Below are 17078 nucleotides of genomic sequence, written 5' to 3'. Positions count from 1 at the left end.
CCTGGAGGATGGACTCTTGGTATTTATTCTAATAGCCAAATTTGATGGATAGAGATTCCAAGCCTTCTGGATTATTCAAGTTAGCCAGTGGCCCCCTGGTTTGGAGCAGTTTCTATATAAAGGAAAAATGAACAACATTGTACAATTTAGTCTCCCTTTTGGAAATGCTTCCGTTATTCTACAGAAGAAATTCTAGAGCTTTTAAATGTTCAGAATAAAAATTCACTCTGATTAATTTGCTGCTCACTATGGCTTTGTAATACTGATGAGTATTAGGATTTTTCAAATAATATTCTTCATTCTTTGTCAAAATTTATATGTACAATTCTGACTGACAATGTGCCTACGCATTGATAAACATAAGCATAAATATAACTAGAAAATTTCAAAGAGGTAATAGTAAAAGAAAGAAAATGGTACTAAACTTCTTCACAGCCAATGCTGAGTAGGAGGCTCAGAACCTGGAGTGGTAGCCAGCATAGAAGAGGAATCTTTTTTATGTTAGCAAAATTTAACATTTTGTTAAATAACTGAATTAGCGAATATTCTGGATGGGTTGAACTTCTCAGGTAGGATTTTGGGGGCCTAGGGCAAACCTTCTAAAAGTGATGTTACATTTCTGTCTGGAGTGTCATCATGGTGTTGGGAAAAGATTTTGGGGGTCAGATAGCCCAGTGTTCAAGTCCTAACTCCAGCACTGGCTGAACTACCCCATGGTCTCAGGCCAGCTGCTCCACTCCCTAAGCCCATTTCCTAAACCCGTAAAATGGAGAGAGCAAAGCCTGCCGTGAACACCATTGCAGATAATGATGAACAATGATGATAATAGTTATGGCAGATAGCTTTATCAAACACTCGCCATGGAATCCTCTGCAACCCTAGGGTGTAGATATTATCATTAGTCAGCAGAAACTGAGCTACAGAGAAGTAAAGTATGCCCGAGGTTACAGGATGGGAAGGCCCCAGCCTGAGCTCTGAGCCCAGGCAAACTGGCCCAAGATCCATCCCCTGAACCAGGTAGAGGATAGGATGTGCTTAGCACACACATTGCTAAATAGCTGGTACTGTGGCCATCTCCTTTTCAGGATATTAAGAATATGACACAGGGAACTTTTCACTGGATGTCTCTTCTTCCCACAAATCTCCTGGTAACAGTCACTACTTCGTGTACAGACAAAAATAAGTCCTGGTAGGTCCAAGTCACTGGGAAGGAGCCAGTTCTACCAGTGCTACCACGTTTTATGCATCGTCTAAACTTGGTTTGCTTATTTTGGTTTATCATTTAGGAAACCAAATCCGCAAATATCTAATGTATACAAGATTCTAAGTGTGGTGAACTTAATATTGCATGGATGGATGTCTTGACTACTTAAAGTTTATTTTGTAATGCCCAAATCCAGTTTTGCTGTACAAATAGGCTATTATATGTCTGGAAAATTAAAAATAAAGTAGGCAATCTTGATAATACCAGGTTCTATCTTACTGGAAAGCCATGTGAAGTGAGACACAGATGAAGGACTGCATGAGGCAAAGATGGTATGCACCAGAGTGGAGCAGGTATGTAGTTGGAGTAGATTTACTGAACCTTTACCCCATATAATATGCCCTTCAATATGAATCAATTAAAAAGAGCTTGTAAAAACTGCATGTTAATTGTCTTTTATCCCAATTTAACACTTTTAACCTCAACCCTCCTGTTCAAATTGGAATGGATCAGTATACCATTATTATTGTATTTAAGTAAGAAAATATGTACTTGAAAACAAAGATATGTAAGCAAAATCTAAAGCATATGAACAGTTCAGATTCAGGAATAGCACTTCAATCTAACTTGGATACAAATAAGATATTTCTAGAGACTCACCTTCTGCCTTGATACCATCCAAGACTTGATGGTTGGCACCAACACACTTCCCAGAAGGATCTGAGCTGGGTGGTAGATGAGCAAGGGTACGGATATTAAAGAGAGATGCTCATGGCCTGCAAACACTATCTTCAGCATTGGAATTCCTGTTGAACAAAGAAGACAGAAAACCTAGAAGCAAATTCTGTCTGTCATCAAATTAAAGACATACTCCATTAAAGTCAGAACTTTAGAATAGGTTATTACCATATTTCCCCATGTGTATCCACAGAACTGAAATGGGAAAGTCTGAAATGAGTCACCAAAACTTTCCATCTTCCTTTTACTACATAAAGCTCCAACTAGAATAAGGTGGAAAGGTGGTCAGTATTTGAGGGTACCAATAATTCTCACTGCAGATTAGAAGCTTGTCTAACCAGGAGAGGAGAGAAGATTGTGTGTCACGGAGTTGCTTTAAGAAGGCTGAAAAATATTGGTGAGGGAGATGTTTAAAATGGATCTCTTCCTGCTTCGTTGTGAGACAGCCTGTTGGTCTTCAGGGAGCCCTGTCTGGCACCGTTCAAAATCCTAAAGCTTACTTTTGAGAGCAAAAAATAAGTGATAAGATAAAGTATGGTATACACTGCTATAAGTAGGAGGGTCTTTTGGTCAACCGAACCTTAATAAAGGATTGTATGTTCCCTTTCAGCCAAGGATCTTAAAGTGCTTTACAATCATTAGGTAAGGCTCATACAGATTTTTGTATGGAAGATGAATTGTAAAATTAGGGCTGAATGTTTAAACTCCACAGTGAATGTCAAAATGGAACTCAAATGAATACTACTTCGTGAGTCTACTACTCGGTGATACGAAGGGCAGGATGTGTATATTTTGTAAGCTGCTGCCTAGCTTCTATAACTAACATAGTTCAGACACTAGCTGTCTAACTATGACTACTAATTGTTTTAATGCAGCCATGGTCTTCAGAAGTGCTGTGTATGTATACCAGCTTTTTCAGTTGAATAGCTTTAATAGCCTAGCTTTCTTGTTCCTCTGATAACAGCTTCTGAAAAGGACCCAAGCTCCTAAACATGTACAATGATGGCACATAAATCATTTTTTATTAGAACACAACAAGGAAGGCTTGGCTTTTTCAATTATTTGTACCTTCTAATAAATTTCAAACCTTTATGCAAAAATGTATTTCATGGTTGCTTTCTTTTTCTCAGCCTCAAATATCATTGCCATAAACTGGAAACATTTAATTCTTTCCAAACATAGTCTCTGAGAGGTTTTAAAGTACAAGCTTAGATTTTTTGCAGTTTCTGTCTTCATACCAATATAAACAATGAAGAGCTTTTTTTTTTGTAAAAAAAATAGGCTTTAAAAATCTATTACTGAAAAGCAGCATCTGATACTCTAGTTTTGAAAAGCTGTTATAATGAGAAAATAAAATCTGAACATAACTCCTCCTATTTCCAAGAAACATTATTCATTCCTTGGCCCAAAGGGGTGATGATAAGAAACTGGGGGATGGGAGTGGAGTAAATATGAGGCTAAAGGGAGCAAGTGATAGAAGTATATGATATTTCGTGCCTAGAAATGACCAGAGCAGGACTTTCTGGCCCCAGATTCGAGGACTGAGGCTGCTGGGCTAAACCACCTATGTTGTCCATTCTTGGCTAAGAATCTGGGCTCTGTGTCATTCATTCTTCAGCAAGCTTATGTGGGCTCAGAAAGGAAGCCATAGAGATAGTCCCAGATGCTGCTGCTACAACAAGTAAACAAAAAGCTTTACTGATGAGGAAACTGAAGCACCTAGTGGTCAGGAAAATTTATCAGTGGTAGACTCCAAACTGTGACTCAGGCAACCTGAATTTCCAGTTCCCCGTATTAGGCAAGGTCAGTTCCAGACACCATGGGCACTGCAGCTGCTGTGAAAAGGAAGAGGGTCTGGCATGCAAAACACTTTCAAGTCCAGCTGTCCTTCGAAGCCCATTCTCCTTGAAAACCCCCCAGAAGCACTTCCTGGGGCAGTATGCTGTCAAACTCCCTTGCTCCCCACACCAAGATGTCCCTGTGATTTCAAATGGGCCAAAAACAACTGCTAGGGCTACCCCAATAATGGGGTAGCAAGGAAGTCATGGATTCAAAGACATAGCTTTGACGCTCAAGAAGCTTATGGTGGACAATTGCTCTCTCCCTTCTTTGGACCCTAACGTTAAGTTGTAGGAAGCTCTCTTCTGGCCACTGCTGGTTCTTCAGCTCTTATCTGTCTCCTTCAAACACACCCTTCTGTCTGCTGCTCTTGTGAGGAGGCTGGGACTCTGCAAACATCTGTCCTTCTGGTCAGCTGCTCCCTGCAAGGTTCGTCCAATAGGGATCCCATAGGAAGGCTGGAGGAGAAGGAGAATTTCTTCCAGTCTGGGCTTCCTGCCAGGCCCCTTCACTGGTGCAGGGGTACTTGGCTGTAGCTGTAATTCATCGTGCCCCTGAGGGCCACAGCACCAGCAGGGCAGTGCCCCTCCTCAGAGGTCTGAGAACCCACTCTGCTGCCTTGTTCTCCAAGATTCTAGGTTCTGAGAACTGAAACTTCTTCCCTCTGTCCCCCCAGCTCCAGCTACTTTCTGCACTTATTTCTCCTGTTTCCTCACTGTTGCCATTTCCCTTTTCAGCTTTCCAACACTACTGAATCAATTCCCCGTACTCAAAGGGTGGTTTCTGCTTTCCTAACTGACCCTGGTTTCCCTTTTCTTGCTCTGCCTTGTGTGACAGTCATTCCCTTTGCTTGAAAAAGAGAAGGGATCCATGATCACTTGCAGCTGTGGCAGAAACTCGCCAAATTAAATAGGAATTCCCCCACCACTTTATACACCTGCAATATCTTCTTGCTAGTTATTGATCAAATTTCCTATCTCTACCCCCACAAGTGAATAATGTTAAAAATAGGTTTGAAAATAGTATGTCAGAGAAAAAAATTAGCTCCCAGAGGTCATGGTCCAAGTCTCTTTCCTGTACCCTCTCTATGCCTCTCACAAAGTGGGTTCACAAGTCAATCACTCGCCAGTGGGGGGTCCACTCCAGCGACTCGAGCCATATATTACTTGTTTTAGGAAACTTTATTTCAGACAGTGTATTGTCTGAAAGATGTTAGAAGGCACATATTGTAAATGGATTCTTTTTGTGACTAATTTCCACCAAAAGCATTTCCCCATTGCTCTGTGGACTTAAAATTTCCCTTCCTTTTCAATCATTCAATTATCTACTTTCCTTTCCAATTATTAGAGTTTCTTCTTAATCTCCTATTTATCTCAACCTTTTCTTTCCTTGCTTTCTTTCAACCTCTCCCTGACATCCCCTCCCTGCAATTCCAAATATCTACTTGGTACATTTTCAGTTTCTCCAAGGTCAGAACAGAAAAAGAAGTTGGGATAAGCAGAGTGAGAGTTAACACTTTTCCATGTTCGAGTTTCCATGCTATGGTGGCAATCATCTGGAAGCGGTGAGTTCCGTATCTCTTCTCTAAGGCATCTTTGCTGTCAGCAGCACTATCTGGACAACAACTGGAACGCTGGGGGTCGTCTCAATTGTTGAGAGAGATTGGGAACCTGCTAAAAGCCATTTACTTACCGTGATTTCTGTCAGCTGGCCAAGATTTGGCAAAATTTGCTCTTCACTTCAAATCAGAGAAAACCAGCTGCACCTCTTATTCTGGAAGCCTATGTAATGCACCACCCTTTTGTTCCCTTCACTCACTTGCTTACAAATTCACTTGCTCACTTAGTCATTCAGTTAGAACGTATGTAACTGATCAAGTACTCTGCAGAAGGACTGGGAAGCAGGGTTTGACCTAACCCTGCATTTCTATAACTTACTGGGCACATGGATGACCACTCACACCTCCATTTCCCTCACCTTCATTTAAGAGCACCTCTTTCACAGTCTCAAACCTTCAGAGGCTCTCTGCCTTCAGAGTTGTCCTGTCAAAGACATTTTCTACTCTGTGACTGGAGTGAACATTCTAAAGTGCAAATCTGATCATGTCACGCAGAAGTGTATCACACAGGAGAGTTCCCTAAGTGTGGCATAAGAGCGTAAGAGGACTTCATAACCTGTCCCAAGCTGCTTTTGCTCTTTTTCACTCTAAATCTCACCACTCCTCTGCTCTTTGACCTGGGCACTCCAGCCATGATGGGTACCTTGTGGCTCCTCCCACCCATCCTTGCCTACGTGCCATTCTCTATCTTGCCTCTAGACCTCTGTACCTGAGTTCCTTCTGCCTAGAATGCTCATCACCCATTCATGACCCACCCAACTCCTCTGTATCCTTCAGCACTCAGCTCTGGGTTGCCACCTCTGGGAAGCCATCCTCAAAGTCCCAAGGTGGCCTTTAAATCCTTCCTACTCCATGCTTACCTACGCCAGGGCATTCTAGCGTCACCTTCGCTACCCTTATTATCATTGCCTGCTTCTTGTGTGTTTCCCTTACCAAGCTGTAAGCTTCTTAGGGTCAGCAACGGTTTCTTCTTCATCACTGAGCATATGGTGGGTGGTCAAAAGAAATATGTTGAATAAATGAACTTGTGTTTTTCCAGATTCTGTCTTAAAGTTATTGTGCAGACTATCACTCCATTTTTATTACATTTGTTAATAAGAAAAAAACAATAGTAATAATTAAAAACCCAAACAAACTTACTAGAAAGAGTTTTCCTTTTAAAGAAAAATTCAAATATAGGACTCTTTTCATCTTCCTATCACTGCAGTAATATAAATGAAGCAAATTAATTTTAATGCTCCCAGGTACTGATTCTGTGTCACCATGGTTGACAGGATTCAACTAGACTTTATGAGATGGCATTTGACTTTATGGAAGTGAACACTATGCACGCATTTACAATTTTACAGGGACTTTAAGCTGTCATGCTGAAAAATGTTTATAAAACATTAATCAAAAAATGCCTCTTTAATACAATGCATTGTCTGAAAGATGTTAGAAGGCACATATTGTAAATGGATTCTTTTTCTGACTAACGTAATTTCCACCAAAAGCATTTCCCCATTGCTCTACAAGTACACTGTGTGGATAGATAAAGAGCACTTTCTCAGCACATTACTACCTGATCCAAACACTTGGGAAATCACTAATGTACAGCATGCCATATTTCCATGTCACACATGACACATTTGTCTAAAATTATCCAACAGAGTTTGACACTGCAGCATATTCCATAAGCAGAGCTTTCAACTGACATCTGCCAAGTAGGAACTTCAAGTAAGAGCTTTCTTCTTCTAACAAGCAAGTAAGGATTTTCTTTTATCCTATACCCAGGATGGAAAGGATAAAACAATATGTACAAGAACAATTTTTTTTTTCTATTTTAAATATGTTTATTTTATGTTCTCTGAATTAAAAAATTCCCTTTGTATCAGTGTTCAAGCTTCAACAATAACTACTTTCTATTGGATGGACAGTTTTTTATTTTTCCTTGAGAAACAGACATTTTTCTTCTTAGATTAAATATGGACTTTTATTTAACTTCCACTGAAGGCTGCTTTATTGTTCACAATATAAAAATGATCTACTTTACATTATTGTTCACAGTTTACTTACTTGTATAGGTGCACTGCCTTCCTACCATTCATTCATTCATTAACAAAATATATTTGGGCCTCTGCTATATGTGAGTTACTGGTCTAGGTGGTAGGGATATCAGGAGAATAACCCAGACAAGGTCCCTGCTTTTTTCTGTGTTGCCTTCTCATAGCATTTGTCCTGACCGTGTCGGCTTTCCACAGTTAGAGGGGTGAGTGCCAGCCCCTCACAGCCCCCTGCAACTCTCCTGTCACTAGCTTACTCACTTTCTACAACCCAAAGTTTGGGGATCATCTTTGACAAATTCTATTTGTCTTTCAACCTCTAGATTAAGTTACCAAACTCTGTAGACTTTTTCCCTCATTTACCACTCCCTTTTCCCCTCGGTTTTCACTGCCATCTTCCTAATTCAGCTCCTCATAAAAGTAAGCCAAGATTACACTTACAGCCTTCTGATATAACTCCTTGTCTTCAGACTCTTCCCTCATCAATCCTACAAATCACAGCCAGATTAATCTTCCCCAAATCCACATTAATTAAAGCCAATACCCTGCTCAAGAACTCCAATGACTTTCCAGTGCCCATTCATCAAATGCTCTACATATTCGACTTCCGTATAAAACAATCACTACTATCACCATTATGTAAGCCCTACCGCATGCTAAGTGCTCTGACCGCATTATCTCCTTTAAGCCTTACAACAGCCCTAGGAAGTAGGTGGCAATTTTCCCATTAAAAGGTGAGAAAACTGAGGCTTAAAGCAGTTAAGTACCTTGCCTAATGGCCTACACTAGTATGCAGTGGAGACAGAATTGGACTCCACTGGCTCAGGGCTAGCACTCTTTAGTCTTTGTTAAAGCTAAGCCCTGACTGGATCTTGGCATTTTTCTCCATATACCTAAATCCTTTGGGATCACCAAGGCTCAGTTTTACATTTCTTCCATGATGAAGGCGGCTTTCCTACTGATTTCTTCATGTTTTTTGAAGAATGAAGGCACTCATCCTAGATGCATCACATAATTTAGCATCTGATGATGTTGCCATTATTTTCTTTTGTGTAGGTTTTGGTTTTCCCTGAAAATAGGCAAAATACTATATTTTTATTTTAATTCCTGCAATGTTTAAGCACAGGGCTGGTGCTCAATACATCAGTGATTGGTTATTTATGAATGGGGCTAAAGTAACGATTCCTACATTGAAAAACAAACATAGAACAAACAGTTGCTTCACTAGACTTTAAAGACAATGCATTTACATGCCCCTCTGGGAGAGTATTATATTCCACAGGGCAAAAATAGGTTTGATATGGCAGGAAGAGAAGAAACTGGACTCACCAAGGAACACGAAATGAGTATTGAAGTATGGAGTAAGCAAGAAAATATGTTGAAAAACACCTTTTGTGTCTTTTGAAGTCTAATATTACATTTACTTTCCCTCTTAGCATGAGATAGTATACTCCAATCACCTGGATAATTTCCCATCTTTCAAAGATTCACTGGCCTGAATTTACATGACTTGTTTTTCATTTAAATGCTTTCTCAGACTTTTTTCACTGGGTTCTGGAGAGAGCTGGCAAATCTGGAATCCAGTTGCTTCTCTATTCAGTTGTCATGGTGATTTCTCACTTTTGTTTAGTTTGTTCTTAGTTAGAAACATCCATAAGTTTACTATCCAAATGTCCTAACACTGTTATTTGAATTCTATCTCTTCCTCCTTAGTGAATCTCTCAGAAAAGCTCATATTTGCTTTTAAAATTCATTGGTATAGATGGTCCCTTCAAGCATAATGTAATCCAGGAAGGCAGTTGCTATTGAGGAACACAGCCACTCTTCAGACATCACCAAACTCCAATCTCTTTTCTTTGCGCCTTACCGACCACACATGCCAGTGCATGTGGACACACACACGCACACTTTCTCTTCAGAGACAAACTAGTCACAGAAAGTCAAACTCACTGATTTGTCTCAAATGATTAAACAAAGGGGCAATTATACAGTTTCTAGAACATGAAATGATGTCTTGATAAGGTACAATAAGGGCTTCGGAATTTGGTTAGAAAAGGCTTTCAGTTAGGACTTTCCTAAGGCAAGCTAATTTCTAGTAATAATAGCTATGTTTCAAGCAGGGATTTATCATATACAATATCCAGTAGCATGCCTGAGGCTGAACAGTGTAGCAGTTAAGAAGCCTGGTGCAGAAATTAGAGAGCCCTGGGTTTGGATCTCGTGTCCACCATTTACCACCTGTGTGACCTTGGTTGGACAAGTTATTAAACCTGTTTTCACATGCATGAAATGTACCTACTTTGTAGGTTTTAGGATTTTTTGAAAATAAAGAATAAAATAATGCAAAATGTCTGGTATATAGCAAGTGTTCATCCATTACGTGCCAGCCACTCTTCTAGGTGCAGTGAGTACATCAAAATTCTCTGCCCTCATGGGACCTTACGTTCTTATTTAGTAGGAAGATGAGACAGGCTGTACCACACCAAAGTTAGGCAAAGAGCAAATTCCACCCAATACCAAGATCATGACACAGGGCAGTGGGAAAATGCAGCACTGCTGTATGAAAAAAGATGTTAGGTAAAATGAATTCAGTGAGCAGTTCAGTTATTCTAATTTTCTCTCCCTATTATAGGGTGTCAAAAGAAAGGCCACCTAATTCCAGGCTGGTGGATATGACTTGCCTGTGAGATCAGTCTGGTGCTGCCCCTACACTAGCCTACAATGTGGCTTTTTGGACCAAGCAGGTTTAATTTGTGCAGCTTCCAGAATTTCATTCTGCTCGTATTCTGGCTATTCTAGGACTTTACCCAAACCCATTCTGGAACCTTCCAAAGGCTGGCTACTCAACTTTCTGCAAAGTCCTCACAGAACATGTGACCTGCTCCCATTACCCCCATCTAAGTGATTGGTCTTTTGCTGAAATTCTCCATGGTATTTTAAATGCAGATTGTGCTGCTTATCCTTGCCTGTGATTTATGTTTTATTTGCTTCTCTTTATGTGTGTGTGTGTGTGTATGATTCCATCTTTAACTAAAAACTGCCAAATTATCTTTGGTAGGACCTCACCACAGCATCGGAACCACTACTGTTGCTTTATGAGACACAGAAGAGAACATTTTTATCCTTTTCATACAAAGAATCACATCCAGAATGAGGTGCAGCTAAATGATATATGCAAATTAGAGCTCTTTAATGGTTTTCTCAGTGTCCTAGGGTTGGGTTCATAGAATCTACATAGATTTAGGATTTCCATATTGCTAAATACAAAGCCAACAGCAGCACCTCTGGGATGTCTGACAAACCCTCTCTGCTAGAGCTCTGGCAGAAAAACAGGACAATATTGCACCAATTTACCAGATATGTGCCAACAGAATTTTAGTTTCCAACCTCTGAAGCCTGAAAACTGTCTTAGGGTTATCTCTGTGGGTGGCATATGAGGGAAAGGAACATGTTGAAATCCACACAGGATGTGTCAGCCAAACATGTTGCGTATACTGGACACAAACGTTTTCTTTGCTACCCACTAGGAAACTGCTTTCCCATGGAGCCTTCCTATTGCTCTCCTGCCCCACTTCCTGTCTACAATTAAAAAGACTGGAAGCTGAGACTTCTTTTCTGGTGCAGTCAGGAGCTATTCAGCTATGTTAAATAGATATTTATGTAAAACTTTCCTAAGAGACTTGGCCTTCCCTCATATTTCAAACATATTCCTCTATCCAAAAAGAGGAATTAGGCCTGGAAAAGAAGCAACATTAACAAAGACAGGTCATAAACTTGATGTCTAAGGCCATTATTGAAAGGAACGATCTTTCTAGTAATCCAACACCTTTAGAAAAAAGAGCATTATTCATGTTCTAGTCTTCCATTTATCACACCTTACACAGGACGTTATCTGGAGTTCACATATATTTTGGGTTTTCATTTGTTGTCGGTAAGGCAGAATACTGATTGTAGCCAATACTTACACAGCGCTTACTATGTGCCAGGCACTGTTCTGAGAGAGTACAAGCATCAGTTCATCCACTCCTCACATCCATGATGAGTGAAGCTACCACTGTTATCCTCACTTTTCAGAGAAGGAAATTGAGGCAGCAGATAAACAGAAATTTGCTCAAAGCCACGCACAGCTAACATCAGAACATAGCTAGGGTGTGAATATAGACAGACTGGCTTTAGAGTCTGTGCTCCTCAGCATGCTATGTGCCTGTAATACCTGGAAAGAATTTGTCAGAGTACTTAGAACCCTAGAAAAGGGGTGCAAGGAGTGCTTTTTAATAAGATAGAATAATGGAGGGTAAAATGTAAGGAAAATGATAGTTACACAAGGAAAGTCTTAAAGCAAGAGAGTTATCCATTTTAATAAAGGTGCTTATTACTTGGCAGGCTTTGATTTGCTTGTAATAAAGTTTGGTTGATGACCATTTTTATGACATTAGAAAAATTAAAAATTGTGTTTTAGTCTTCAATTACCCAGGCTGTAACCCCATCACTTTGCTGAAAGTTTTATGTAAATAAAGATGCAAGAAAAGACCAAAATGAGCAGCTGGTGTTACTTCTGTTTTGAAACAGGTATGTTCTGATTGGAAAAGATGTTTAATGAATGGCCTGAGCCGACTCACCAGATGCTGACAATGAAAGATTTAACTCTACCAATTGAAGGTTCCTGCCTCAGAAGTTTAGGTACGCCCTCACCTGTCTGACAGCATTGTAGGAGTAATTAGCAAGCAGGGAATTCAAGAATGAATTAAAGAAGTGAGCCATGAAGGCTTCATTCAAATACTGGCTGTGTCTTCCAGGAAGGGTCATCGTTTTTATGGAGATAAAGTTAGCAGGAAGTAGTGAGATTACTTTTTCCTTTTCTAGGCTGTGAATGAAGAGCTGTTTAGTCTTGTAAAGAGACAATATGGCTAATGTTCATACCCACAGGATGTGAAAACATCAAAAATAGACTGAGAATTTCATATGACAAAAATAATGCAAGGTCAAAAGAATATATTTAACTGGTCACCAACACAGAACTGGCCCCTTCTGGCTGGCTCTAGAACTGTTGTCCAATTTTACAGCGTATTTTAGATGTATTTTTATACAAATGAAGAAAAACACTTGAACTTTTTGAGTCTGATGCAGAGAGAAGCTGGATGGTGTGGCATGAGCTTTCACTGACTCTGCCACTGCCTCACAACCTAGATGTAGGTTTCCCTAAAAGGCTGCATTGATAATCTTATCTTGAGACAGTGGAACTTTCGGAAGACTTCCAAATATTAGTTAAAAAGTACATGTGAGCCGGGCGCGGTGGCTCAAGCCTGTAATCCCAGCACTTTGGGAGGCCGAGGCGGATGGATCACGAGGTCATGAGATCGAGACCATCCTGGTCAATATGGTGAAACCCCGTCTCTACTAAAAATACAAAAAAAATTGGCTGGGCATGGTGGCGCGTGCCTGTAATCCCAGCTACCCAGGAGGCTGAGGCAGGAGAATTGCCTGAACCCAGGAGACGGAGGTTGCGGTGAGCCGAGATCGCGCCATTGCACTCCAGCCTGGGTAACAAGAGCGAAAACTCCGTCTCCCAAAAAAAAAAAAAAAAAAAAAAAAAAAAAAAGTACATGTGAGTAGGCTGTGACCCAAACACACATTATTGATTTTTAATATACATTTTGTTTTGTTTTGTCAGCATGGCCTTTAATTACCTTCTAGCGGTAATTTTTCTCTTCATGGTTCTGTGTTTATGTCGAACAAAAGCCCCAGAGGAGATTCCTTCTGACATAAAAGAACAAGGCAGTTTTGATTTGGGGATTAAAAACCAGACTTATTTATCCTTTGATCCACGTCTCTTAAAAAGGTTGACTCAGGTTTCTGTGGTTTATCTTACCTAGATGATGTCCTGATAACCTACTCTTGGCCTTTATTTATTCTCAATAGTATAAACATTTGGCAGTTAGGGCATCATTTAGAAGACTTCTAGGCAGAAGAAATTTTAAAAAACCCTGGAAGTCACTTCTGAAAATAATGCTGTTTTTCTATTCTCCTCTGAATATTTAACAGATCTAATTATGGCACAACTAATTCTGGTGTTCAGAGTCAGTACACAAATGGTCAGTTTTGGTAACCCACCTTGCATTCTTTTTGGAACCTAGTAGAGCATAATGCATACAGAGTCAACTACTCTAGGCTGGGTGCGGTGGCTCATGCCTGTAATCCCAGCACTTTGGGAGGCCTAGGAGGACAGATCACCTGAGGTCGGGAGTTCGAGACCAGCCTGACCAACATGGAGAAACCCCATCTCTACTAAAAATACAAAATTAGCCAGGCATGGTGGCACATGCCTGTAATCCCAGCTACTCGGGAGGGTGAGGCAGGAGAATTTCTTGAACCTGGGAGGTGGAGGTTGCAGTGAGCTGAGATTGCACCCTTGCACTCCAGCCTGGGCAACAAGAGTGAAACTCTGTCTCAAACAAAAACAAAAACAGAGTAAACTAGTCTAAATGCAGTGGTTCTCTGCTTCTGCCACACATTAGAATCATCTGGGTAGCTTCTAAAAACTATGCTGCCTGGGCCCATCCTGACAGATTGAGTTAATAGGTATTAGGGTGGGTCCTGACATTACTAGTACTGCACAGCTCCCAGGTGATTCTAATGTGAGTCAGGTTAAAGAGCCAGGTCTGGTATTCAGGTGGAGCCAGAGGACTCCGGCAGTAGCCAGACGAGCCACGGTGCGCCTGCTCTGCTGTATAAGAGAACTGGGGTGAGTTATTTGACCTCTCTGAGGCTTTTCTAGTTTGGACAATGAAATAAATCATAGCTATTGTGCAGGGCTGTTGTAAAGATTACATGCGATAAAAAGGCAAATTAAGTGCTTAATGCAGTGCCTAGCACATGGTACTAAATAACTGCCAGACCCTTCTTTTAATACTTGAAAGTGTCTTCACATCTACTTTCTGATTTAATGTTCACTTCAACCTTGTGGGATAGGAGAAGAATAAGGGCTTGCAAGTTTGGGTGTCTACAGGTCTGGCTGATTTAGACTTTCATATCATTTCATTATTAAAATAATCCCGTATCATCTCTGTTCTCTGGAGTATCTCAGGTTCTCAGTCCGTGGAGCTATTTTCTCTACACATTCCCTTAGTGATCTCATCCAGTTTGATAGCCTAAAATAGCATTCACAGGCTGCAAACTTCAGCCTGGATCAGGATTCCAGACTCCACTGGATGTCAAAAAGACATCTCAAACTTCACATGTGCAAATCCAAACTCTTGATCTATTCCCACATCACTTTCAACTGCTAACATCTGCTCCTCTGCAGTCTTCCCTAATCCAGTAAGTGGGTCCTTACACCCCTCAGGCCAAACATCTTTAATTCCTTTCTTTTACATACATATCCAATTCACCAGCAATTCCTATTAGTTCTGTGTTCAAAATATACTTCAACTCGAAAGCTTCTCAACTCTTCCACTCCCATTACCTTTGACCAAACTACCCTCAACTCCTGTCTGGATTAAAGCCTCTTTCTTGAGTCTTCTTTTCTCACTGCTGTATCCTCCCACCAAACCCCAGCCTACTTTTAACAGAGGAACCACAGGGATTCTTTCAAAGTAGAAGTGAGATCTTGTCTCTTGCCAATTCAAAACCCTCCAATGGCTCCCCTCTCATTCTGAGTAAGAGGCAAGTCCCTACAATGGCCAGTAAGGCATAACACAACATCACTGGCCCCTCTCATTACCTTTCCCCTGTCTGCTATCTCTCTCGCTTATTCTGCTTCCACGACTGGCTTCCTCCTCCTTCCTCCAACATGCCAAATGCACTGTTGTTTCCAGTCTTTGCCTTCACTCTTCCTTCTGGTTGGAATCTCCTTCCCCTAAATTTCCACAGGCTTGCTCCCTATTTCCTTCTGGTATTTTGATCCAATGTACCCTTTAAGGCTGAATCCTTCCCACCTCCGCCCTGGCACTCCTTATTCTCCTATTTGGTTTTTTCCCCATTGCTTACCACCATCTGATGTGCTGTATATTCAAGTGTCTGCTTATTCCCACTAGAAAGGAAGCTAGATGAGGGCAAGAACTTTTTTGGTGTTTTGTTCACTGCTGTACCCCTACAACTTAGAGCAGGGCCTGGCACATAGTAGGTTCCAAATAAACACTTGCTGAATGAATGAATGGATGAAGTAGATTATGTTTTAAAAGCATCTTTTCATTGGCACTGCATAGAGCAAACTTGTAGCAAAGGCAGCCCTGGGAAGTGTCACAGCTACAATTTCATTAACATGCTCAGCTTCAGCACAGATGACATTCCAGATCAGCTGGCTTCCTGGGGCCCAGGAATCTTTTGAGTTGTGGCCAATTTTGTATCTCCTCCTGCCCCCAGGGTAACTGTCAAAAACCTACTGGGTACCCCACAGTTTGAAAAGGTGGGCAGCTAACTTTAATTTCTGGCTGGAGTTGTTTGGAGGGGGCTGTAAATGGGGATATAGAAGGGAAGAGTGTTACCCTTGCTTTGCAGTTGTAGGCTCATGTATTCTTTACTGTAAAGAAGCATGGAGCAGGCTGTCATTAAAGACACTCAACCTGGTTTATAGTGTCTGGTTCAATTAAGAGAACTTCTGGGAAGAGACATGATCAAATAAATAATTGGAGAGATGCAACTCTGAAAGGACAATTGTTTTTCATCGATCTCTGTTTGCAGGTTGAAATTGAGAGATACAAACTTCAAGTGGATGGGCTCTCCTGGGTGAGAGTCTTCACTTCAAACGCAGTCAATGAGTGTTGTTTTGTGATACACATTTTAGTACTGCTAGAAGCAAACTTTCTAAATATTAATAATAATAATAAACAAATCCCTCTGCAACTGACAGTGAGTGCACAGATGAACAGAGATTTCCAGGAAACAGGCCGTTCTAATCTTCTGCATGTGGCAAAGGCTTCATCAGAAGGGACAAGCTGTAGAACAACAGAAAGTATGCCCCTCATTTCTTTGGAATTTCCCTTTCAGGAGCACTGAGGGCATATGAGTTGATTATTAATGTGTAAAATTAATCTCTTTAGAGTTACCTCTATTATAAGGTGCTTTTTTTTTTTTTAGTTTGAAATTAATATGAAACTTTGGAATTAAAAGCTTCTAACGCTAAGAGCTGTCATTAGGAAACACAGTGACAAGGATTCAATATACTGTGAGGCGCCACTGTACAATACGTGGGATTTTTCATGTCTCCTTGCTATTGAGCTGTAGGTGACAACTGCAGGTAGAGCTTGGCTGCAATGAAGCTGACACATGCAAGCACTTGGCCCCTCTTGTTCCTGCTTCATCACTCAGGCTAAGCGAGCAGCAGACAGCTAACATGCCACTCATAGGTGTTTCTAGAGGGCTGGGTGGCGTGATGGAAAGGACATGGGCTTTGAAATTGGAGACATGGGTTTAAATCCTGACTGTGCCACCCACCAGCTATGTAAGCAGATGATCTTACCCTAATCCCCCTCAGTTTCCACATCTGCCTCAAATGAGGTTAAAATAACTATCTCAAATGGTAGTTGGAGGTTTCAAGTGAGACAGTGTATGGGAAGTAGCTAGAATAGTACATGGCATAGAGTGAGCACCCCCAAAATGATAGCTATTAGGATTATTATTGTTGTTGCTGTCATTATTA

At 40.8% G+C, this 17078-nt stretch overlaps 1 protein-coding gene across 4 annotated transcripts in view; it reads right to left on the bottom strand.

The window, feature by feature from the left end:
- SLC10A7 (solute carrier family 10 member 7) overlaps positions 1 to 17078 on the bottom strand; it is a 265111-nt gene that overhangs the window by 2848 nt on the left and 245185 nt on the right. For 2 of the 4 annotated variants that reach the window (XM_032246445.1, XM_032246446.1), the window contains 2 exons: positions 1865 to 2010; positions 2 to 112 (listed from right to left, as the gene is read on the bottom strand). In XM_032246445.1, the coding sequence (XP_032102336.1) occupies positions 29 to 112; positions 1865 to 2010 (230 nt within the window). In that variant the 3' untranslated portion in view covers positions 2 to 28. The remainder of the gene's footprint in view (position 1; positions 113 to 1864; positions 2011 to 17078) is intronic. The other 2 variants (XM_032246447.1, XM_032246448.1) reach the window with 1 other exon arrangement.

This window comes from Sapajus apella, unplaced genomic scaffold, assembly GCF_009761245.1.
Source record: "Sapajus apella isolate SASKATOON/1434 unplaced genomic scaffold, GSC_monkey_1.0 scaffold61, whole genome shotgun sequence".
Classification (NCBI taxonomy): domain Eukaryota; kingdom Metazoa; phylum Chordata; class Mammalia; order Primates; family Cebidae; genus Sapajus; species Sapajus apella.
Note: the sequence above shows the minus strand (reverse complement) of the source record. Positions and strands in the feature narration are given on the sequence as shown.